The sequence below is a fragment of the Pipistrellus kuhlii genome, unplaced genomic scaffold, assembly GCF_014108245.1.
Source record: "Pipistrellus kuhlii isolate mPipKuh1 unplaced genomic scaffold, mPipKuh1.p scaffold_m20_p_2, whole genome shotgun sequence".
NCBI lineage: Eukaryota > Metazoa > Chordata > Mammalia > Chiroptera > Vespertilionidae > Pipistrellus > Pipistrellus kuhlii.
The window spans coordinates 76898178-76923263 of record NW_023425515.1 but is presented as its reverse complement, the minus strand read 5'-3'; the positions used below and the strand labels follow the sequence as shown (position 1 = coordinate 76923263).

At 34.5% G+C, this 25086-nt stretch overlaps 1 protein-coding gene across 2 annotated transcripts in view; it reads left to right on the top strand.

Moving 5' to 3' along the window:
• The window catches only part of EPHA3 (EPH receptor A3), a 342182-nt gene extending 319816 nt beyond the window's left edge, over window positions 1–22366 (top strand). For both annotated transcript variants that reach the window (XM_036446292.2, XM_036446293.2), the window contains exons 15-17: window positions 850–1043; window positions 12494–12646; window positions 19716–22366. In XM_036446292.2, coding sequence (XP_036302185.1) covers window positions 850–1043; window positions 12494–12646; window positions 19716–19821 — 453 coding nt within the window. In that variant the 3' untranslated portion in view covers window positions 19822–22366. The remainder of the gene's footprint in view (window positions 1–849; window positions 1044–12493; window positions 12647–19715) is intronic.
• The last annotated feature ends 2720 nt before the right edge of the window (window positions 22367–25086 follow it).

The window sequence follows — 25086 nt, the reverse complement described above, 5'->3', positions numbered from 1 at the left end:
ATCTCAAAATGCACAAGAAGGAAAGCTGAGATGCTTTTAGTCATTTCCTACTCACCACATATAAAACTGCCTTTAATGTGTTTGGATATGAAAACCTTTTTGTACGTCTTCAAACAAGCTATTTTTTTATAACAGTAATGGGAAAATCAGACTCCCTTTTCCACATTTCTATTTTCCAAATTTTCTCTGTATCAGAGCCCCCCAAAATGTGGCCTCTGGACTGGCAGGTTTAGCATGGCTTGGGAATTTGCAGTAATGCATGTTCTCAGGCCTTACCCCAGAGTGATGCAATCAGAGTTTAGTCATCTGTATATTATTAAGTTCTCCAGATGACTCATACATGTAAAGTTTAAAAATACTGTTTTATGTCATTTAAAAATACTAATAAGCTGATAGTTACTTAACTGTGCAACTCATGAGCTTTTACCAAAGGACCTGACCAGGATTTAAAAAGTACAATTTGAAATGTGATATAAAGAAAATATGTAAATGGTTTTGTTTTGTTTTGTTCTGCATTCACTCATATATAATTTCCGTAGAAATCTGTATTACCAAACAAACAAAAAAAAAAAAAGGAAATTCAATGAATTATAAAGAAAATTTTGTTTTAATCTGAAAAGTATCTTTACAAACGCTTTTAAATTCACTTTCTCTCTCTCTTGATCTTCCTTTAGATAATATATTGGGCATTAATAATATCACATTTATTTGATAAGCTACTATTTTTTAAGCAACTTAAATTGAGAATTTTTCCACTTAACTTTAAAATACTCTTATTAGTGTGTTCTGCCCATAAAGAAGTAGGAAGCCCTACCTCTTAAGTCCTGGGAAATTTTGCTTCCTGCCCAGGTAATTAAAGCTGTGGATGAGGGCTATCGCCTGCCACCCCCCATGGACTGCCCGGCTGCATTGTATCAGCTGATGCTGGACTGCTGGCAGAAAGACAGAAACAACAGACCCAAGTTCGAGCAGATTGTCAGCATTCTGGACAAGCTCATCCGGAACCCAGGCAGCCTGAAGGTCATCACCAGTGCAGCAGCAAGGTGAGCATTAGTTTGCATCATGCACCCGCTCAAAAGAATTTATTTTCTATCTCCAGTTGTCAAGTTCTATCTCCCACTTCTTCACCTGCATTTTTTGATACTTATATTCCTCAAGACCGAAGATACTATTTTTTTTTCTCTTTTTAAATCGGTCAGGAAGAAATCTCATGCAATTTAATGATAAAGATGAAAATCCCTGTTATTTTAAATTTTTATCTTGAATAGAAGTGAATTTACATTCAGGCTGAAGTCTTTGGAAAATAGGGACCCAGGACACACAGCTTTTTTTCACTCTCAACAGAGAGAAATAAACAGAAAAAAAAATAATGTCCTGGAGTGGTAAGAAATTCTAGTGAAGTCCTGATTTATTCTGCATTGAAAGTAAAGCTATAAAGATAAAAATGATTCCAAAACTTTACATTGAGCAGCAGAATGCAATACTCCCTTAATTAAGCAACTAATTATTCAATCCATATTGTGTGCCATTTGCATTTTTAGGTTCTGTCAATGATAAAACTAAGAGTAATATCATGTCAGTGTTGCAATACAGAAACACAACATCAATGCATCAGATATACACAGCAATCCAGAATGCACGATGTCCATTAGTTTTCATGTTTATTCCTCCATTCTCTTAGTGGTTTTGAAGAATATAAACTAAAGTGCCCCTACAAAGTGCAATAAAAGAAATGGGTAAGGCAGGATGAATTATTTCAGGGGTCATATAAGCAGAAGTGTTAATATTTTGATGCTTCTCAGGGACACTAAAGGCAAAACTATGTTGTTTAATAATTTATTTTCTCATGCATAAGAGAAAAACAGGTCTTCCACATTTTGATGATGTGTGCTTTAATGGAAAAATTACAGAGTTTTAGTAAAAGGATCTACACTTAAAGTGTACACAAACCCACAGTATTAAGCGATATGTGTAAACACTGCATAATGATGAAGCAGTATGATTCACATGTAAAGGGTGTAATATAGTGCCTATTGGAAGATTTTTTTTTGTCTGAGTCTTTTTTTCATAGCTGCTCTTTTTACTGACAGTCATTGAGAGTGATGACTTACATACTGGTAGAGCATTTACGAAAGTACTTTTTAATAGAACACATTATGTTTTTTACCTGAATAGGTATAATTATATTGAATATTCATGACCCCATTATTACATTGTGTTCAAATAAGATGAATAAGGGGAATCTGAACCAAAGTCTTAATATCAGTATATAAAAATTATACATCATTTATGGGAAATAATATTTAGGGGTCACTGAACTAAATGATATTTCTTAAATAGGTGAAACTACCTCCAGCTTATCCTGTAAGGATGAATCTCTGTTCTAAGTTTCACAGAGTGAAATTACACAGACCCTTTTGGAAATCTACCTGACAATGTAACAACGAACAGGATAACAAAGTTGTCCTTTCCTAGGCCATATGGACCTCATTTTGTACCCTGAAGTCATTTCTTTTGATCTTCACTCAATAGCAATCATAGCAAAAAAGAACATCTTTTCAATTCTTTCCATATAATAAAAAAGACACTCAGAAGTATTTCCACAGGGTGGTATTAGCAATATAAAGACTAACCCATATTGTATGATCTAGGGATATTTAACTCCAATTACGGGGGAAATTACCTCAATATCAGATTATAGCATGTTTGATGTCATACTATGGCATCCAAATTTTGACACATTTCTTAAATACACCTTTTCAGTCTTATTGAAATATGTTAAATATATTTTCTCACAGAATTTAATTTTTAAAACCTGAATTAATTAAAGTATTTTGTAGCAGCAAATATAATTTTAGGGGAAATAGGTATTTTTCTAAAAACCACCATCTTTTTAAATTTACTAAATACAAAACTTTACGAAATTGTTTTTATATGTGTCCTTATTGTCATCCTATATAATAAAAGCCTAATATGCTAAGTGTCCAGTTTTCTGGTCATCTATTCACCAATCAAAGCATAATATCCTAATTAAATGCTAAGGCCACTCAACCGCTTGCTATGATGTACACTCAGAGGTCCAATCAATCAAGACTGAGTGAGACAGGCTGGACACACCCTGGAGTCCTCCCATGGTCCCTCCATAGCTGACCAACCTCCCACATCCCTCCCAAGCCCTGATCATGCACCGGTGGTGTCCCTCAGCCTGGTCTGTACTTTTTTGCTATTTGGGACCCCTCAGGGGATGTTGGAGAGCCACTTTCAGCCTAATACCAACAGGCCAGGCTGAGTGACCCCACTGGTGCATGAATTTGTACACTGGGCCTCTAGCTGAAATATAAAACTGGGAAGGTTATTTCATTGTGAATTTATTAATAACAAATTCAAATTGTCATACATTAAGAAATATTTTATTGTAGAAAATGTGATTTCCCATTTTTAACAATGATTATTTCAAATCTTCATAAATACTTTAATAGTCCTCAGAATATGGAATTATTTGAGCAAAAAGAAAAGATATTCAAGAGTGTGAATTCAGAAAGTTTTACTGGAGTAAGTATTGTGGGACATGGTGACTAGCGAGATGTGCAGAGTGACAGAGAAAGTACCAGAGAGTGCTTCCAGGTTCTGCACATGGAGGACCTTGAGAGCAATGCCTTATGGACAGCAGAAGGAAGACAGACTGTGAGGCAGGTTAGCATTCTGGATGCAATTATACTGAGTCCACAAAAAGCTAGAAGTTCACATCTCAAGTGGCGAAAACATTAAAATTAAATCTAGGTATACAATTTAGTGTTCTCTATATAAAGATAACAAAAGAAGCCTCAGTCAAAACCATGTTTAGAAGGTACAGATCACAATCTAGTAAAGCTGGCTATCACGACTAATGTATCCATTTTTATTTTTCTAAAATCATTTTATTTATAATTAAAGCATTCATCATTAGTAAACTTTAATCTGTGAAAAGTGGTGAGTGTTAGTTCACATAGGTTGACACTGAGATTCCCTCATTCCAATCTGTTGCATTTTTTAGCTTCTTCTTGCTACTTCTGTACAGCCCTGGGGTCCAGTTATCTTTTTGAAATCTCTAAATGCTTCAATTTTTTTAGTTCAGAAGTCACTAACTCAAATGTCTACAAGAGCCAAGAAGCTAATTGAAATAAGTGAACATTTCCTTCATAGGTAGTAGAATGTAAAGGTAGCCAGTAAAAATTTCAGGCTACTTATAAGAAGACTAAAGGTCTGATGCACAAAATTAATGCATTAGAGAGGTGAAAGGGGGAGGGGAGAGGAATTCCTCAGCATGGCCTACATTCTCTTGCTGTCCAGGAGCCCTCAAGGAATGTCTGACTGATGGCTTAGGCCTGTGAGCACTAAGGACATCCTTAGAGTCAACCATGAGTTGGTTTCTGGCTAAGCAGCTTTTCCCCTGTGGGAGCATACTTACCATCAGGATGCAGCTTCTGCATTGAGTGTCTGCCCCTGCTGGTTAGTGCACATCATAGTGACCGGTTGTTCTGCAGTTTGGTCGATTTGCATATTAGCCTTTTATTATATAGGATTATAGAACCAATCTACACTAGTGGATGGCAATCCTAAAACATCTCAGACTATTATCCTCCTGCACTGATTCCAACACAGAAATAAAGGAAACAGTTCTCTACAAGCTTTTGGGAACAGTATCAGTAACAGAGCAGAACAGAGTTAAGAAAGAAATTTAGACCACTACAGAGAATCCAGCTGAAGGAATTAATTTTTCAGAAGTAGATAGAATGAACTATTATCAAAAGTTGCAAAAGGGTGAAGGAAACAAACAACAACAACAACAAAAGACAACTGAGGGAAATGCCTTCAATGAAATAATGAGAACATCAGCTTCTTTTCAGATGACTATTTTGATTTATTTTAGAGTAATAGATGAGATACAACATTTAAGAAGTTTTGTTACAATTGGATTATGAAAAAGGCAATGTGAAAATAATGTTTTTGAGAAATTTAGAAAAAAGTTGATATAAAAATAGTGCTTATGTGTAAAAGGATAAAAATAAATATCTTTTATTTTCTTTTAAGAATTGAAGCAATCTTTTGTTAAAAAGTTGTTGATAGAAAATAGTGTTATGAAATAAGTTTTAAATGGGCTTACACCAAAATAGTGTTCTCTTACTTCATTACAGATTCTTGTTATACATAAAACAGCAATAAGAAGAATTTATATTTTAAAGGAAACTGCTTTTGCAAGATTAGTTTTATAATATAGTTCCTGCTTTAAATAAATTGATTCAGTTAATTTTATGAGTATAGATAAATAAAAAATAAAAAGGCTAATACAAATGAGAAATACATTTGTTTCTGTTCAAGCAATCATATACTTTTAATTTTGATGTTTATGAAATAGAGAAATGACTTGTTCTTTAAACCCATAGAATTTTTACACTTCAGATCACTAGATTCTTCAATACTATTATAAATTTAAGGAATCCAAATTCTTGGTATAAAATGTTAAACAATATATTTGATACATTGAAAATTGGGTTTTAAAAGGAAAGTAACCCAATTAATGGAATAAAGACCTAAAAAAATATGTTAAATGTATTTAGAATGAGAGTCTGAAAAAATCAACTCAATACTTAATTTATATGAATTGATATTAAGTATACTGTTTCATTGCATTACTCACTGTTTGAAGAGAGTTCTTTTTATTAATTCACAAGATAAATATAGAAAATATAAACAATATAATTTTTCATTGTTAATGGCATTTTATTAATAAAGTGCTTCTGATCTCTAAGAGTACATAATAAATTATTTTAGAGAATAACTGCTGTTTGACAAATATATCCTTTAAAAATATCAGATGACCCAAAAGCTTTCTGTTTTTTCAAATGACTTTGACCTCCAATTCTGAAACTGACAGGGTGACTTTCCTCACTGAACAAATGTAATACAGAACCTTTTGCAGGGACATAAATACATGTTAAATACCCAGGTGATTTTTTTTTAATCTTACAAATCAAAATAGGTAATTTTCTACTGAAAACAATTAAAACAGATACAATAGCTATATGTGCTAAGTTTTTTGTCTTTAATGCCCAGAGATAATTAAATACCATGATTTTTACTTCTCCTTAATTTGTTAATTACATATTAGTCCACTGTTGGGAGCTATACCTACTCAACATTACTCATCGTTACTGATAACAAATTAAATTCATTTAACTATATTTGATATTTTAATGTTAGAGGTAAAAAAATAAAGATCATCATACATCCACACTTTTAAAAAATGGGCAAACATAAGATTTCCCCTTGAAATACAGTATGTCATCATTATCCTTTGAAATAATAAAAAATAACACTAAATTATAAATTGTATTGAAAATGTTTAATATTTTCAGACAATCATAAAAGTAGAAATAATATTTCTTTTAGAAATTACTCTTTGGAATTAATATAGTTCAAAAACTATTCACAACAAAAAAATGTATGTAAATACAGTGGTATAGCATACATCTCCAATATTATTACTATTTCTAGACTCAGTATGCATCTTTTTATTCATTCAGAAATGTATATTAATCACTATTTTAATACATGAAAAATAAAGTCCTTTTTAAACCAAAAGGAGTTTTCTTATGTTACAGAAGGATAACTGAGCATTTAATCCCCATAGTTTAGAATCTTAACACAATATGAAATAATGTCATTATGAGAAGATATTCTTGGGACTGGCAGTTACTTATTGATATTTGCTTCCCAGTATCTGGGGCTAATTGAAATGAGAGCAATGATTTTTTTTTTCCAATGGACCTAATGTTATATTTAACTAAGAAAAAATGTTATATAATGTTAAATAATGTTATATTTAACTAAGATAAAATAAGAATTGATGGGAAGAAAATATAGATGTACCTGTAATGCAGCAGTATGGATATCCATAAAAGAATAATTCACAAACCTAAATACATGGAGGGAGAGAAAAGGGAGGAAAGTTATTTTTTTCTTTCCCCTGAGCAAACATATAATTTCCATGATTTCTTTTTAATGGCTGTGTTCCGCAGCCAGTAGGTACTGATTTATGAAAAGCTGTAAAAGATCAGGTGGAACTCTGCAGGACATCGTTTACAGCTGCACAGATTGAAACCTATCTAATTTGTCTGGTAAAAGTGTGAGCTCACGGTGCACATCACCCAGCCTATAAATTTCCCCTTCAGACCCAATGTCTGGGGCTGGGTCTAAAAAAACGGCAATGCCTGCAGCTGCTCAAAAAGCCCACATTCCCTTGGTGAGCATGAAGAGACATCACAGGCTCTTCACAGTGAGAGACAAATTCCTATCCATTGATAAACTCTCCAGATGTCCTCTCTGAGGAGGAAAGGAGCCAATTTTATTTCAATTCCCCAGAGAAATCCTGGAAGTGGAAAAATGATACTTTGCAGGGCTGGTTAGTCTGAGGTCACTGGCATTAAAATTAGGTCATTCTCTGTCTCCCTTGCACTTTGATCCAAGTAATAAACAGAAAAGCTCGGTTGGGGTCACTCTAATCCCTAATCCTCACATCCTGTTCTATTTCAATCTGTTTATACTAATTTTCTCTCAACTCATTTTGAGTCTGGCTATAGTGTTGAATTTTAAAATATGAACCATTTTGAATTGAGAAGAAAGAAAAACTACACTTTGCTATTAGGCATGCTTCATAAATATTCTAAATAAATGTCCTGGGGTTTGATTCTTTGTACCCACAAACCCATAAATAAAAAATATTGCTATTCATGAGATTAAGAGTCTACAACAGTTGACATTAGAGTCTATGTTCAGCTACTGTGGAAATCCAAGCTGTGGAGTATGGGGTGTGTGTAGGGGGATAGAGGGTATGCCTGTAGATATTTTAATATAATATCATCTTCTTTCTAGGTCTCATTTCATTTTCTTATAAAATTTTCTCACATAACATTCATTGTTGTTTCTATCCATTCTGTTTACTGACTCAATGATTTTTTTCCCAATGGACCTAATGTTATATTTAACTAGAGGCCTGGTCCCCTCAGTCCAGCCTGCACCCTCTCCAACCTGGGATCCCCTCAGGGGATGTCGGACTGCTGGTTTAGGCCTGATCTCTCTCACAATCCTGGATCGCTGGCTCCTATTCGCTCACCTGCCTGCCTGCCTGGTCACCCCCCTGCTGGCCTGATTGCCCCTTACTGCCTCTGCATGCCAGCCTGATCACCCCTAATTGTCCCCCACTGCTGGTCAGGTCACCTCAACTGCCCCCCCACTGGCCTAGTCACCCCTCACTGACCCCTTGCCAGACTAATCACCCCTAAATTCCTCCCCCCTGCCAGCCTGGTTGCCTCCAACTGCACCCCCTCACTTGCCTGGTCGCCCCTAACTGCCAGTCTGTTCACCCCCCACTGGTCTGGTCATTCCCAACTGCCTCCTCTGCCAACCTGGTTGCCCCTCAAGGGCCCCCCGCTGACCTGGTCACCCCACATAGCCTGCAGTTCAGTCGTTTTGTCGTTTCAAATTTCCTAACCCCCCGCCAGCCTGGTTGTAGGTAGCCATCTTGTGAGGGCAGTATGGTCAATTTTCATATTACCTCTTTATTATATAGAATTCTGGCTGGTGACAAAGACTGCTTCACTCAGGATGGCCATGCCAAAACAACCCAAGAAAATATCATGCAAGTTTTGGGACCTGGGTTCCTCAAATTCTTAGAAAAAGCAAGAGATTTTCAGTTATTAAAATAAAGTTCTAAGGAACAAACAAAAACAAGAGATTTTCAATTATTAAAATTAATTGTTTTATCTTTTTCTGATGAGTAATTTAAAGGATTATAGAAAACTAGAGGCCCAATACACAAAGATTCATGCAAGAATAGGCTTTCCTTTCCCTGGCTGCTGGCAGCAGCTTCCCTCCAGCACCTGGGGCCTGGGCCTTTTCTCTGGCTGCCACCTTCTGCTTTCGCTCTAGCCAGAGCAGAGCCACCTCTCTGCCTTCACTCCAGCTGGAGCAGTGAAGCCTTCTGCCTCTCGCCTTGTCATGTCAATTTGCATAATCCCCCCCTTTTGGCTGTGGGCACCGCCATCTTGGTCGTGTAATTATAGCAATTTGCATATTCCATCTTTATTAGATAGGAATATATATTCCAAGAGAATAATATACAAAACGTTATATTTATATTTTGTAGTTTATATATTTCTAAAGGAAATATATATATATATATATATATTTTTTTTTTAAATAATGCCTCTTTTGTCTCTACCTTTTTCTTAAAAAGACAACCTCTGAAAGTTAAAATTTAATCATATGACATAAACATAAATTATAAACTCCATAATTTTAAGTTTTAATTTATAATCAAAATGCTTAAAGAAGAGAGGATTTAAGTAGTTGATTTAGTCTAAGAGAAAGCTAATTGAAAAGTCCTCCACTTTCAGCTGTCCTCCACTTCACAAATGATTCTGCCAGTGAGAGAACTAACTACTGATCTGTATTTTCTGTGGAGGATGAATATAAAGGGCAAACCAAATTGTCACATTATTATATATTTTTTTAAACTCATTAAAATGTGACCAAATTTACCAAATATGTTAATGTGTCTCCAACAAAATTCAAATAGTCTGTTACATTTCTCTCATGTGTCCCCACAATAGGATTCATGTCTAGAGCATGATATAAAAGTTTTCAGATTTAAAAATCATGACTTCACACTTATACATGTCTCCTGTATGTCAGGGGGTGAGTTGAAGCAATGTCATCATGGTAATAGAAATTGCCCAATTAAAAATATCTTTTAAATAATGGGTACAGTTAGCATATACATGGATGTGCCTCACAGAGACATTTTATCAGGATAAGAAAAGCTTTTACCACATAACCCAGATAATATGCAGGGTTAGTATTCACAGATAAACACTATATAGTTAAAGTGTGTCTGAAAGGATCATTTGCTGTCATTTCATGCTATTTTTAAAAATATTGGAATTGGTACCTTAAAAAGCTATTTTTTTTTCTAAAATAATGATAAATTCATGTTGACATATTTTTCACTAATTTTGGTGTCTTTTGAAAAATAAATATAAATTTTGAACTTAAAAAAACATTTCAAAAGGTGGGCTTCATTTAAGCAAATTATTAATTTTCAATATATTGATATATAAAAATGTGAAGTTCTGGTTTAAAAATATTCTAATATTCACTAACTTGAAATAATATTTAAAGGTTTCAAGAGCTCAATGTTGATTGAATGGCACTGCAATATCTATTTAATCAGCATTGAGCTCTTGAAATTTTTAAATATAAAATGTTCAGAAGAGGCCAAAATCCAAATGTACCCTCTCAGTTATAGCATCAAAAATAGGTCATGACACTTTACAAGACAATGATACATGTGGTCCACATCAAAAAGATCCTAAAAGTGTTCTCTACATATTAATTAATGCACCATGCATCCAGAGATCGCATCCTCAGCTTGCCCTCTGTGCATTTTCTTAAGAAGGACTATTCTTCTTTAACCATACTTAATATAAATCTAGCTCTTCTACATGATTCAAACCCTGGTCCATCTATCTAACCTCATGTTCCATTACTATTATAGCTAAGCTACTGAGGTAAGAAGAATAATTAGCAATACAACCACAACAAAATTATTAGACCAAGAAAATATGGTAGTATTTTCCATGTATCAATCCTATAGACTAAAAGTACAAATAAATATAGACTATTTGAACCCAGGGACATTTCTAAGATGAAGTAATAGGAAAATTGTCCACCTGGGTACTGGTTCCAGTCTCATGAGTTAAAGGAGAATTAAAGAGGTTACTGAGCCCTGGCTTCTTTGGCTCAGTGGATAGAGCATTGGCCTGCGGACTGAATGGTCCCAGGTTCGATTCAGGTCAGGAGCACATGCTCAGGTTGTGGGATCAATCCCCAGTGGGGAGAATGCAGGAGACAGCAAATCGATGATTCTCTATCATCATTGATGTTTCTATCTTTATCTCCCTCTCCCTTCCTCTCTTAAATCAATCAATATATCTATCTATCTATCTATCTATCTATATATATATATATATATATATATATATATTAATATATATATATATATATATATATATATATATATATATATATATTAAAAAAAGAGGTTACTGAGAGCTGAAAAACCTACCCCAGGGCAGTTCACAAAAGGCTGCTTATTTGGGCTCTTCTGGGGTGAAAATATGCTCTTTTCCATTTTTTTTCCATCCCTTTGGTCCACCATATCACAGTTGGTAATAGATCTATGGTTAGGCCTGTAATTATATAAAACAATGCTAGAAATTCTCTCTTTTTTTAAATCTTTTTTATTGATTTCAGAAAGAAGAAGGGAGAAAGGGAGAGAGATAGAAACATCAATGATGACAGAGAATCATTGACTGGCTGCCTTCTGCACACCCCTGATATGGAAGAAGCCTGCAGCCAGGGCATGTGCCCTGATACCGAATTGAACCAGCAACCTCTTGGTGCATGGGGTCAACACTCCACCACTGACCCACAATGGATGGACTATAAAGTCTTCTTAATGTTGATTATATTGTGCAATACAAATCACAGTAATAATTAATTTCTCTCTTTTTTAATTGTATTAAATGTTTTGGGATGACATTGATTAATAAGATTATATAGGTATTAAGTGTATAATTCTAATAATACATGATCAGTATATTGCATTCTATGTTCACCACCTAAAGTTAAGTCTCCTTTTATCACCATATATTGAACCCTCTTTACCCTCCTCTGTCTCTCCTGTAGCCCCCATCACTTTGGTAACCACCATACTGTCATCTGCGTCTATGAGTTTTTTGTTTGTTTGTTGTTGTTGTTGTTTTTTGTCTTGTTGGTTACTTTATGTTTTACATCTCACATATGAGTGAAATCATATTATATTTTGTTAAATAAGTAGAATGAAAAAGTCTCTTTATTATTAACTTATTCATCATCTATCTCTCTATATACTATATAGACAATTGTATATATATAGAGAGAGAGAGAGGTATAACTATCTATATATAATGAACTCTCCTTTAGGTGTTGTCATGCAATAATTTCATTTGTTATTCATCACTGAATTTCACTCTTTTTGTTATTTTTATTTTTAATGACATTTGTGACATTATTTAAATCTGTGCTGACTTTGTGTCTTGCAATAAGTATAGTTTATGTTGTCCAAATTGTCATTTAGACAGACAGTACCTGAACATTGGTCAGGATTTAATATGGGAAACCAAATCCATCATTAAAGTAGACAACAACTTATTCAGTGCATCATGTTTGTAACAACTGTATCCTAAATTAAGATCATCTTTGATAATGATTAAATGGATTAAATTAGTAAAGTATATATGCATATATTTATACACTTCACTGGCCAAATTTTAATGTTTTAAAAAGATATCAAATCTTGACATCCAGAAACTCTGCTGACTCCTCTCTCCCTTTGGTATTATTTTTCTTGCAGACCATCAAACCTTCTTCTGGACCAAAGCAATGTCGACATCTCTACCTTCCGCACAAGTGACTGGCTTAATGGTGTTCGAACAGCACCATGCAAAGAAATCTTCACAGGCGTGGAATACAGTTCTTGTGACACCATAGCCAAGATTTCTACAGAGTAAGAAAAAGTTTTTAAGAGGACTGAATGATTCTAAACTTTCTACTGAACATACATGTTTTGGGTTCATGTGTTACAAATATTAGTTGAACCTCTGAGTACTTACTATCTCCTGTAACCACTGAATAATTAAATATAATTTGATGTGTTTCTTAGACAGAGATATTTGGATCCTGGGTCTCTCTCTTTATAAATAGCACATTTTAGGTTTATGTGTATTGATGTATCTTCTTCCTTCACAAAATGTGTGTTCACTGATCTATGACCTACTTCATATACATTACAACAGATACATTTTTGTACCCAACTTCAAAGACCCAAGCCCCTAACTGAAAACATGAGCAGATAGGACATGATGATTTTGTGTTTTCTGTTACTTTTAACAAAACCTAGTTTCTGTGAAAATGGAAAATAAAACTGTAAGTGGATAACTGGTATACAGGGAGAGATGCTAAAGTCAGAAGCAGCTTTCACAGATGCTAAAATAATCATATCATCATCTATGATTGAGTCTATGAAGGATTTCACATTTGAAAATTAAGTTACAAATAAGTTTAAGGTATTACTTTTTGTATTCCTTAAAAAACTTATTTTCAGTTTAGAAAAACAGAATCTGCACTAATAAAAGAGAAATATGCAAATTGACCATACCTCCAGGATACCCACCAGCCAATCGGGAATGAATATGCAAATCAATCCAAACAAAACTGGTGGGATAATTTGCATATGCAGGCGTGGAGCAGCTGGGCAAGGTGGGATGCCTACTATGAGGGGGAGGGTGGAGGGCAGAGGGAGCTACAGGAGTGGCACTCAGGCCAGAGCAGCGAAGACTGAAGCCTCTGGCCAGAGTGAAGACTTACGGTGGCAGCCAGAGTGAAGGCCTGGGTCCTGGGTGCCAGAGGAAAATCAATGCCAGCAGCCAGGGAAGGAAAGCCTCTTGCATGAATCTTCATGCTATGGGCCTTTAGTATACATAGTTAATATGGATTGATGTGTTAAAAGCCAATAATAATTAAATATGATGTATTTCTTAGACAGAGATATTTGGATAATAGCAATTCTTTGACTTGGAAAACCCCTGGGCTTAACGAAAGGGGGTTTAGCAAGTGAATCCAGTGACTAGTCAATAACAGTTATCTTTGTTCACAAGTTATGGTAATTGGGAACTGGCAGTTAAAAACCAGAAGCCATATTCTTCTTCCTGTGAATGAGAGTCAATTTACTTCATTTCTTAATGTAACCTGCATCATTCTTTTCTTTTTCTGCACAGTGACTTTTCCTGCACTCCCGTGAACATTAGATAAAAATGACATTCTCAGCCTTTAGTCATGCATTCTTAGTTTGCTACTCAACTCACTAGGGCCCAACTCTCTTAACTCTAAGCCCTCAAAAGAAAATTTTGATGGACTCAGTCCTGCTTATAGATGACATCTTCAAAGTTCATATGTTTCCTATTATACAAGTATTTCTGTTTATAGATGGCATGAACTTGGTTCTAGGAGCCTTTTCCTGAGGGTAAAATAGAGAACTGTTCAAAAAAAAAAAGCAAAGCTTTTTTGTTGGTCAGATACACCAACTTATACATAGTTTTGTAGCTTGTACAGTTTGTTTGCAAACTGTGTCCATCTTTGTTTCAGAATCTTCTCTTTCATCTTTGTTTCTTAAAACAATCTCTTTGTTGCCCTCGATTTCTTTTGCCTTTCCCTCTCCTACCAATATTTGAATGTTTAAATACTGTTGAATATTTAAAGCTTTTATTATCATCTTGTCAATCATTTAAACAAAGCCAATACAGAATAGCTATCAAAAAGGAATGTGGAGTGCAATTAATCTATACTAATAATAGCCTAGGGCCATCACAACCTAAACAACCAGACTGAGGACTGGTCACCAGGAAGTGCATGGAGCACCTCTTGGGTCCCTCCCCTGTGGCCCACAAGACTAGTGCAGGCAGGCAGGTGGGGTGGTGGGGTGTGTGGTCAGGGCAAGTCAGAGCGTTGAGGTCATTAATGACCTCAACTTTGCCTCAGCAACTTCGGATCAGGCCCAGAGAAAGACCTGGAGAGAGAGGCAGGTCCTGATAAGCAGCCGCTGTGTCTGCTGGTGAGGCCTGGAAAAAGAGAGAAGCAGGGTCTGATCAGCAGCCCCCTCAGTTGCTGGTGAGGCCCAAAGAAGAGAGAGGCAGGGCTTGATCAGCAGCTGCTGCGGATGCTGCAGATCAGGCCCAGAGATAGGCCTGGAGAGAGAGACAGCTGTTAGCGGAGAATTGTTCTTAAGAAATAAGCCCATTTTAGTCTATTTAACCTGTGTTGGCATTCCTGTTTGAAGTGAAATGTACTGTTTATTAAATAGACTTCTGAATCAAATCTGCAACATGCCCTGAGTTTCCAAAATAGTTAATTTTATCATAGACAATCATAGGATATAGTAATATATTTAAATATTTTTAATTCTTACTTTATTAATATAAACAGTTGAGGTTATGATATACAAGACACCTGCCTTGGGGCACAGAAGCATAAGAGAGAGCAAACACAGTTGAATATTTCCACACCATTTTCAGATTTTCAAAGGCAACATTTTATAAATGTTTATTTTAAATAAAATATCAGCACTTATAGCTTTTAAATAATGAAGTGGATGAGACAGAACATTGTTAATATTACTGCCATCTCACAATTTAAATATAGTCAGACGTAAGTTGTGAATATGGTAAGAAACTATTTGTTTAAAAAGGTGAAGTGGCAGCATTTGTTACATTTCCAATTGAGGAATGTACTTGTCTCAACAATACAGTGTTAGAGAATAAGCTCTTTTTTGCTGGTTAAAATATTTTCACTTGGTAGTTATTATTATTATTTAAACAATATGTACATTCAAGATGAAAACTGACTTTCCTGAGACTCAACTCTTTCAGGTTTGTTTTTCACACTGTCTCGTGGTTTCAGATCTCTCTGTATCTCAGACTCCACAATTATCTTTCTTCTGTCCTTTCTCTTGAATTCAGGAACAAGATAGAATTAAGATCTATTGGCATGAAATTCCTTGAAAAGTATTGTTTATTAGATCTCAGTACGGTGTATCTTTTGCCCATAGTTTATACTACAAAAAATGAGAATTAAAAGAAAAATACATTTAATACACTAATTATTTGGGTAATTCTAATGAGGCAACATTGATATTTCAAGTCTTTTAAGATATTTAACCCCATATTTCATCCTCTTTTCAGTCTTAAGTTTATTCTTTGAATTTTATTTCTTTCAATCTTTATTTTCTTTGTGCCATTCAGACTCAATTCAGAAATCATTCCCTTGACTAAATAACACCAGAGAGTCTTCTAAAATTAGATAGTGATAACTAAAAAAGAATATTGAATTTTTTTATTCATATTATCAAATCACAGAAAAAGTTCAACAAGACTTCAAACTTAAATAAACATTAACTTATTTCAGTTAGTTCAGGATTTCATTTACAGCAAGCTTCTCAACTCATTTCATTTTCAGATGAAATCCAGAAAGTATGTAATTTTATTCAGTATATATAACATATTTAAAAAAAACATTATTTAATAGCCTAAGATGGATTTCAGAAGGTTAATGTAAGAAGGGAAGAGAGAATGAGAAAGGGGGCAAAAGTGACCATAGACTCTGGAGAGAGAATGAAGTGTGTGGAATGAATATTAGGCAGATTAATTGCAACATGTCATTATCCTGTTCTCTTAGATGCCATTTTCCAAGTGTCATCACCTATCCTTTTGCCTTTGAAGTACCATATAGCTCATTAACCTCTGGTCTCAATCTTGAGTTGCCCTGTGGTCTTGAACTTATCCACTGCCCTTCTGAGCAGGGCAGTCAAAATGATATAAGCATGTGGGGAGTGTTATTGAGACTATAGCAACTGCATGTTTAGAACAATTTTGTACATGGCAAGGTGGTGAGTAGAAAACATTATAGAGGGATTAGAAAGAGTGAAGAATCCAAAAAAAAAAAAAAAAAACAAGCTAAATCATAACCTAAAGTGATTATTGGTTTAATTATCTTTTCCAATATAATCCTTAGCATTAAACATAGAATTATGCTTATTATCAAATTTTGCTTATATTGGGTTCTGAGACATGGAATCTAAAAGTTTTATGAAGATTTCTTGAGGCGTGAGCTTGGAACAAACATCAATACAGAAGTGATGAGTGGGCCTTGGGCTGAAGAAGACTCAGTCTTTCCTAGTGAATCAAGAGCCCCAGAGTAGGGCTGGCCCTTCGGAGAGTTCTGTGAATGCTCAGCATCTGGTGTTTACCTGGCTGCTAAGGTCCAGGTGCTCCAGAGGGAGGTCAGAGCCAAGAGTCATAGCATGGCATTGTGTTGTATTACTCTGTCATTGTGCTTAAATTTCTCAAAGAGTTCAGGAAATTAGTATACTACCTTGAAACATTTTTTTCTGCTATAAATTATTATCTTTTTTTGAGCTTTTAAAAAAGGAGAAAAGGAAGAGACACATATTGAGTCATAAAAATATGATTAGAATTGGAAGAAAGATGTTAGAAGAAATACAAAAATAGAAAGGATCTATTGATTTGTATGCATATATTTATATCTGCCTTGTTTTCTGACTTTGATATAATTTGGGGACTAGAATGGAAATGTGTGTTGTTCATTTTGAAGATAGATGCAAGGTGTATAAAGAATAAAAATCCCATAAAATACACATTCTTTTAAAAGTGGGGTTCAATATAAACAGCCTATATCCTCTAAGTGAAGATTTCATTATCCACAGTTACAGGAAGAGTGACAAGTCTGATGTCACTTCCCACTAGCCTTTCTGGTGAAGCAAGGCAGCTGAAGAGTATGATTACAGAGAGGACCTTCGGGAAAATACTAGATGTTCATAGAAAATTTATCAGCCCCTTGAATGGCACCAGGGTGGTGACCTACAGGTCATCAGAAATTTTCTTGCCAGATCAGGTGATAGGCATGCAACCATTCTTGGTTAATTTTATGCAGGAGATACTTAATTTCATCTAAATTGCTTTTAAATTGTTACCCGTTTTCTGCTTGCCCACCTTTACTACTTGGGAACTCATTTCTTAAAAAAAAAATCATTAGTCTGCCAAAACCGGTTTGGCTTAATGGATAGAGCGTTGGCTTGAGGATTGAAAAGTCCCAGGTTCGATTCCCGTCAAGGGCATGTACCTCCTTTGCGGGCATATCCCCAGTAGGGGGTGTGCAAGAGGCAGCTGATCTCTCTCATTGATGTTTCTAACTCTCTATCTCTCTCCCTTCCTCTCTGTACAAAATCAATAAAATATATTTTTTTTAAAGTTATTAGTCCATTGCTATGTAGTTGAAACTCTCAATTTCTCATCCTTTCCTTTAGGCTCAATATAAAGGAGGTGTGTGTGTGTGTGTGTGTGTGTTTTTTTCTTCTTGCCATTCTCAATTTGCCTGGGTCTCTTTGATAAGTGATACTTGACTTCTTTAGTAAGTACATATTGAGCACCTACTAAATGATAACCATTGCTCAGAGTATGGTTGCTAAGCAGAGTACAAAACCAATAAGAATGCCTATTCATATGAAATTTGCATTCTTGTGGAGCAAAATAGAGAATTAAGAAAATACATCAGAAAGCAAGGTAATATGCTGAATAGTAAAAATGTTTGGAAGAAAATGAAACAAGAAAATAAAACACGAAGTGGAGGTAAATATATAGAGAGGTTTTACAATATTAAATAGAAGGAAGGTCTCATGAGATAGGGATGTTTGAGCCAATATTGAGAGAGGTGAATACAGGAAATAATCACTTGAGTGAAGAATATTTAATTAATAATTTGCACATGTTCATATAACATTTTTTTCTTAATGAAATTTTTTTTGTTCTTATAATCTTCATTTTATGTCTGGTTTCTAAGTTTAAACTAATTTAAATTTAGTTACTTTGATAGAAATAAATTCTTACAATTTTTCTACTTTGAAAGCAATTTATACTTTTAAGAAATTGTTCCAGTTATCTATGGCCGACAATCAACTTTTAAAACGTAAAGGCTAAAACAACAATTTTCTTGCATATCACAATGTCATGGGTTATGAATTTGGACAGAGCTAGGCAGGCAGTTCTGCTGTAGTGTTAGTGCTGACTGAAGTATTCATCTAACAGGAATATGGTCTCGTCTGGAGGCTGGAGATGGTTTCATTCCTGCCTCATGGTGCACATGGCTGCACAGGGGAGACGGCAGGCTAACTACTTTTAGATTGCCTCTCCAATGTCTCCGGGTAGTTAGACTTCATATGTGGCACTTCGCGGCCCAGAGAGAGTGCCCTAAGGGAAAAGAAGTTGAATCTGGCAGTTTCTGAATACCAAGTGTAGAAACTGATACAGTGTAATTTCTGACATACTCTGTCAATCAAAGTAGTCCTGGCACTGGTCCAGATTCAATGGAATGGGATAATGCCCCACAAAGAATGTGTGACCATCTATATCAGTGTCCTGGGATTGTCATAACAAATTACCACTAATGTATTGGCTTAAACAACCAAGATTTGTTTTCTCACATTTCTGGAGTCCAGAAGTCAGAAATCAAGATGTTAGCAGTGCTACAAGTCTCTAAGGTTGAATCCTTCCTTACTTCTTCCAGCTTTTGGTGAATCCCAGCATTCCTTGGCTTATGGCAACAATCTCTGCTTCCATCTACACATGTATCTCTTTTCTTTGTCACTGCGTGTCCTTTTCTGTATCTTATAAGAATAGTTTCACCAGATTTATAGTGCACCCTAACCCAGTATTATCTCATCTTGATCTTTGTCTTAATTATATACACCAATACCCTAGTGCAGTTCTTGGTGGACATTAATTTTGAGGGGACACTATTCAACCCACTATAATATTTATATTCTTATACAATATTAGAGGTGAAATGGCCAGGATACTATACATTGATTATGTAAAAATAAAAATTATGTCCAAACCACTAAGATATATAATTTTACAAGTTTTGCTAACTGAAAATATCATGCTTACATACTATCCAGAAAACCATTATTCTCACCAAACATTTTCTCTTTTTTTTTTTTTTTACAGTGACATGAAAAAGGTTGGTGTCACTGTGGTTGGGCCACAGAAGAAGATCATCAGTAGCATTAAAGCTCTAGAAACACAATCAAAGAATGGTCCAGTCCCAGTGTAAAGGGCTATTTTTCAAAGGAAATGGTGGCTGTGGAAGATGTAGCAACACTCTGCAGACAGATGATAATGCTGGAGATACTGGTGGAACTTTCAAACCCTATAAGACACTCATATATGAGTACAAATGCCTTAAAATGGAATATAAAAACTCTATATTTTCCCATATCATTTAGCGGATTGGATGGGTGTTATTTTGTTTTGCAATTGATTTTTTATATTAGTTGATGGATGAAATTAAAATTCTTCAGCATGAAATGATGAAGAGCTAGCCTAGAGCCATGGATCATATACTGACTATTATAAAAACAAAACAAATGAAATAACAAAAAGAACATAATGGCTCTGTTCACTACTAGCCACAAAGGAAAAGACATGTGATATTTTTCTAAACAGAAGAAATCTGTAACAGGTATTTTTTTTCTTTACAAGCAAGAAAAACAGAGGAATTTATACCTCAGACTATCTGGCCATATTTACTACCTTTTCATTGTAATATTCTCTTTTATCTGTTAAAAAGCATATAAAGTTTGTAGCTGTTTTAAGTACCATACATTTATAATTATTAGCTTTGTTAAGTATTACCATGTAAAATGTGTCTTAATTTTGAAGAAAAGTACATATTTATTTTCTTTCTAATTGTTTTTATTGTTTTCTATTTATGCTTCAATGACTTAATTTGGATTTGTTACAGCCCAGTGCCAAATGCTCTCTCAAATTGTCAGCAGTAGGAAACATGGAAAACTAAACAGGGAATGATGGGCTTCTTTCCAGATTTTCAAAACATCCATGTATATATAGAAACCAAGTCATTTCCCTGCTCATTCACTATCCAAATCTCACAGTCTGAATTATCTCACACATTTTTGTCTCTCCATTTAACATAAAATATATGCTCCTAATTTAGTGTAATATACTGACTTCTAAGTAATGGAGTCTCAATGGCATACCTGCCCTACTCTGGTGATTAGGAAACCATTCATTGGTAAAGAAGCTAAGTTAGAGCTCCTAAATAGAGAATAGCTATCCTGGAAATTATTGGAATCCTATTTCAATTGCTGTATTAATTGGCAACACAGCCTATTGGCCAATGCATAAGTAAAAAGCAATCACTTTCTGACAGGCTATGAAATGTCACTCAATATTTTAGCTTATAATTTTTGAGCTGTTTTTAGCTAATGATTATAACTAAACTCATCTGAATCAGGGGGGTTTAGTTTAATTAATTAAACATTGTAATAATCTATTGCAGGTATTGTTATATTAAAGTCTTTCACTGAAATGCACCTGTTGTAATGTTGCTGTATAAATTAGAAGCATTAAATTACTTTACATAAACAGTATAATTTTTGAAATAAATAAAATGGGTATCTAGCAAGTGATTCAAAATCTGAAGGCAGTGGAAAGATCTCTTATTGTGGGAACTTAGAATTACTATTTCATAAAGGTCAAATATGAGCATAATCAGTAATATTTGAAAAGCTGTACCTGGTATAGATCTAACCACTAAAACATTTTAGCTCTATCTGTATATTCTAATGCTGATATTAGAGAACAATAAATATGTATGTCATAAGAATACATTGGATAAAAATACTGAAAACTTTATGTTGTTATGCAAAATGGAGCATTATACAGCTTACAATCAAATCAAAATTCACAAGTGCTAATATGTTGTAAGTTTACTGTAATAAGGTTTAAGTTGTGTTCTTTCACATATGAGATTATTTCTTAAATTTGGCAATATTACTTATAGTCAAATCATCCAACTAGAATTTTATATTGGATATAGAAGAGCATGAATTTTTATAAAATTATATACAATGATAAAATTAATTACAAATTTTACTTAAGCCTAGAAGAAGCTAAAACCACTTTGTAATCAAAATTTTGTGTTGTGGAATGTTAGATTGAGACCTAATTCTGGCTTCAATCTCATTTTATCCCAAACTAGCATTTACTTTTGTATTCTGAGCATACTCAATGAAATCTGTGTATTTCATAAACTAATAGAAGTTGAAGGTTGTTATTTTGCCTATGGTTTCCATTTGAAAGTATAAGTCATATACACAGCATTATTACTCTTCATTTTTTCACTATTTTTCTGCCCGACCTCTTATACATTTACTTTACACAATTTTTACCCTGTACATATGTAAACATAACAGTGTACGATTCTTAACTGTGCAGTAGAGGTACTAGATGCTAATGGCCATCTCTTTGTACAGAAACTGCATTGACTTCCCATAAACATGAAACCATATCTCCATACAGTGGTATGTACCATATTATCTGTTTTGTATCTTAAATTTGATTTATATATATTATTTATTTCTGGTACCTTGCCCAGGTTATTCTGTACTAAGTATCAACTAAACCATGTATAAATGTGATATGATTGAAAATATGTATTTACTTTAAACTTGTCTTTTCAAAACAGTACTCATTTAGTTTATGTTGTACAATGTAGATGGCCTCTTACTAATGTAAAATGATTTGTAGTGGGAACATTTATATTTTTATAATAAACATAATGAAAATATTTTTTACAGAATGAAATTCAGAAGTGGTCTTTGAAACTTTTAAATATATTATTAAAATATGTGCCTATTTAAGCAACAAAACAATGAAATTTATATGAGTCATGAAGAATGTGCTTCTGTTTCTTTTTTCTCCTTTAGTGAAGAGGGATTCATGTTATGCTCTTGGATGTAGTGGGAGTGATTATGTGGAATAATTGATCTAAGCCGAGGGATTAGAAGTATCAGAGTAGGCCAAAACCGGTTTGGCTCAGAGGATAGAGCATCAGTCTGGGGACTGAAAGGTCCCAGGTTCGATTCCTGTCAAGGGCATGTACATTGGTTGTGGGCACATCCCCAGTAAGGGTTGTGCAGGAGGCGGCTGGTCGATGTTTCTAGCTCTCTATCCCTTTCTCTTCCTCTCTGTAAAAAAATCAATAAAATATACTTTTAAAAAAGAAATTTTAAAAAATTTTAAAAAGAAGTGTCAGAATAGGTTATGTCAAAAAGCCAGAGTATCATTTATGAAAAAAGGAAGGAATTCTGAACAGGCCAAATAAAACAAATAAAAATAAAAACAACCACAATTTCAGAAAACACTAAAAAACACCTCATACTTTGTGGGAAGTAGATCCCTAGTCAAATTAGTGCAATCTATTTAAAGAAAAACCTTTGCACATGAAAATCCAAAAGCTAACTCACAATGTAAGGCCAGATAACACCTGTGGTCAACATTTCCACAGTGGTGGAAATGGATAAGGAAAGATCATAAAAGATCAGATTTGGGCTTGCCTTGAAGGAGAAATATCATTTGAAAATGTTGAGAGGAGGAAGGGATAATTTGTAAGCAGATTAATTAAGTAAAAGGAAATGGATAAAGAACAAAATATTTACCCATTTAATAAAGGTGCATTATGTACTCAGATGAGACAGGTGCTTTGCTATCACCATTTACAAGTTACCAAGTCTTTGCAGCAATCCTATGAAGATATATTATCCCTTTTAGTAGATGATGCAATCAAGTCGTGGAATTCTTCCCAAGGTAACCCTGTGGATAGAAAAAAAGTTATTTCCAATTAGAGTCTGCTTATTCTGTGTTCTTTCCATAATATAATAGCTAATGTAATCAAAAAATTATCTGGGGACAGTGCCAGTGGCTATTTGCAAAAGTGATTTGGGGAAAAGCTGTGGGATAAGGAGAACAAATGATATTGGAATCTGTTTTGGTGTTGGAGATATGAAGCTATGCACTTACTCTAGAGGAGTGGTTTTTAACCTGTGTGCCAAGGCAGGCACACTGCTGAGCCATGAGATGATAAAGGTTGAAAATTGCTGTTCTAACATGGTGGTAATAGTATTTGAAAAATGCAATGGATGCATAGAAACACAAAGAAGGGAGAATTAATAGGACTTGCCAATTTGGCATGATAATTGTTCAAAAGGTAGGAATCAAAGTAAACCATAAAATATAGGTTCTGGGTATTTGTGGGAATAAAGGCACCACTAGTAGACGTAGGAAATAAGGATAATTAATTTAACATTATAAACTTGCCAAATTGATGATGTTAGCCAAGCCTGAATAAATTAATAGATATCTTTGATTTTTTTTCTTTAACTCCAAACTCAATCTCTCTCTCTCTCTCTCTCTCTCTCTCTCTCTCTCTCTCTCTCTCTCTCTCTCTCTCCCTCCCTCCCTCCCTCCCTCCCTCCCCTCCATCTCCCTTCCTCTCTCTCTCTTTCTCTAAAAAATAAAATGAAATAAAATAAATTTAAAATCTTTAAAAAAGATAAACCCTGTTTAAACAGGTTTCTCTATTCCCTATAGATTTGGTTAACCTGGCAATTAGAATGCCATCCTTTATTCTTCCCTCTAGCTCATTTTAGGTCACCTAAACCATTATGCCATCGTAAGAATTCTAACTTCTTTTCTTCGTCTCCCACCGCAGCCTCATTACTTGTATAGATTTACTAAATAAAGGAATGTCCTAAATAATGCATCTGCTTCCAGTCCTGATATCTCCAATATCAATCAGACTAATGCATTTAATTTTGTAGTTCCTCTGACAAACACAAATGCCTCGAGGGCCTAGCAGGTTATAAAAATGAGTGAAGCAAGTGAGGAATGTGGTGACTCATAAAAGCACCTTTCATTGCCTTCTCAAAGACAAGGCAACATGGATCCAATGTAAATTTCTGATTTTTCGAGAGAATTCCTAATTGATCCTGCATGGCATATCTTATTGAATTGCCTCTTTTTTTTTATGCCCCATCCCAACTTATAGCTGAGGGCACCTTGATCAGGAACTGCCTTGTAAACCACTGTGCCCCCTTGACCTTTGCAATGCTAAGTATATCATAAGCATTGAAAATGGAAGTGGAATTAAATGTATTAGAATCATTTTTGATAATATAATAAAGAAGAAGTCCCTGGGATTTTTGTCCTTATAAGGGAAAGTATAAATTTCCTTGAGGTCAATAAAGCTAGTCAATGTTCCAGTTGTGTATCTTGGATCATTAAACATACTTATTTCTGCTAGAATTGGGTCATTTTCATAGAATTTTGTGGACTCTTTTCATTGGTCTCAATGCTCCTATTTTTCTTAGTGTAGTTAAGTCGTTTAAGTAGACCCTTGAACCAGAGCTTAGCTATAAAAATTTAACAAGGTAAATGCCAAAGCTTTTCTGATCCTTTATACTCTATTACTCTGTACAAATAATGTCAACATGCCTACTAAAACTACCCTTCTTAT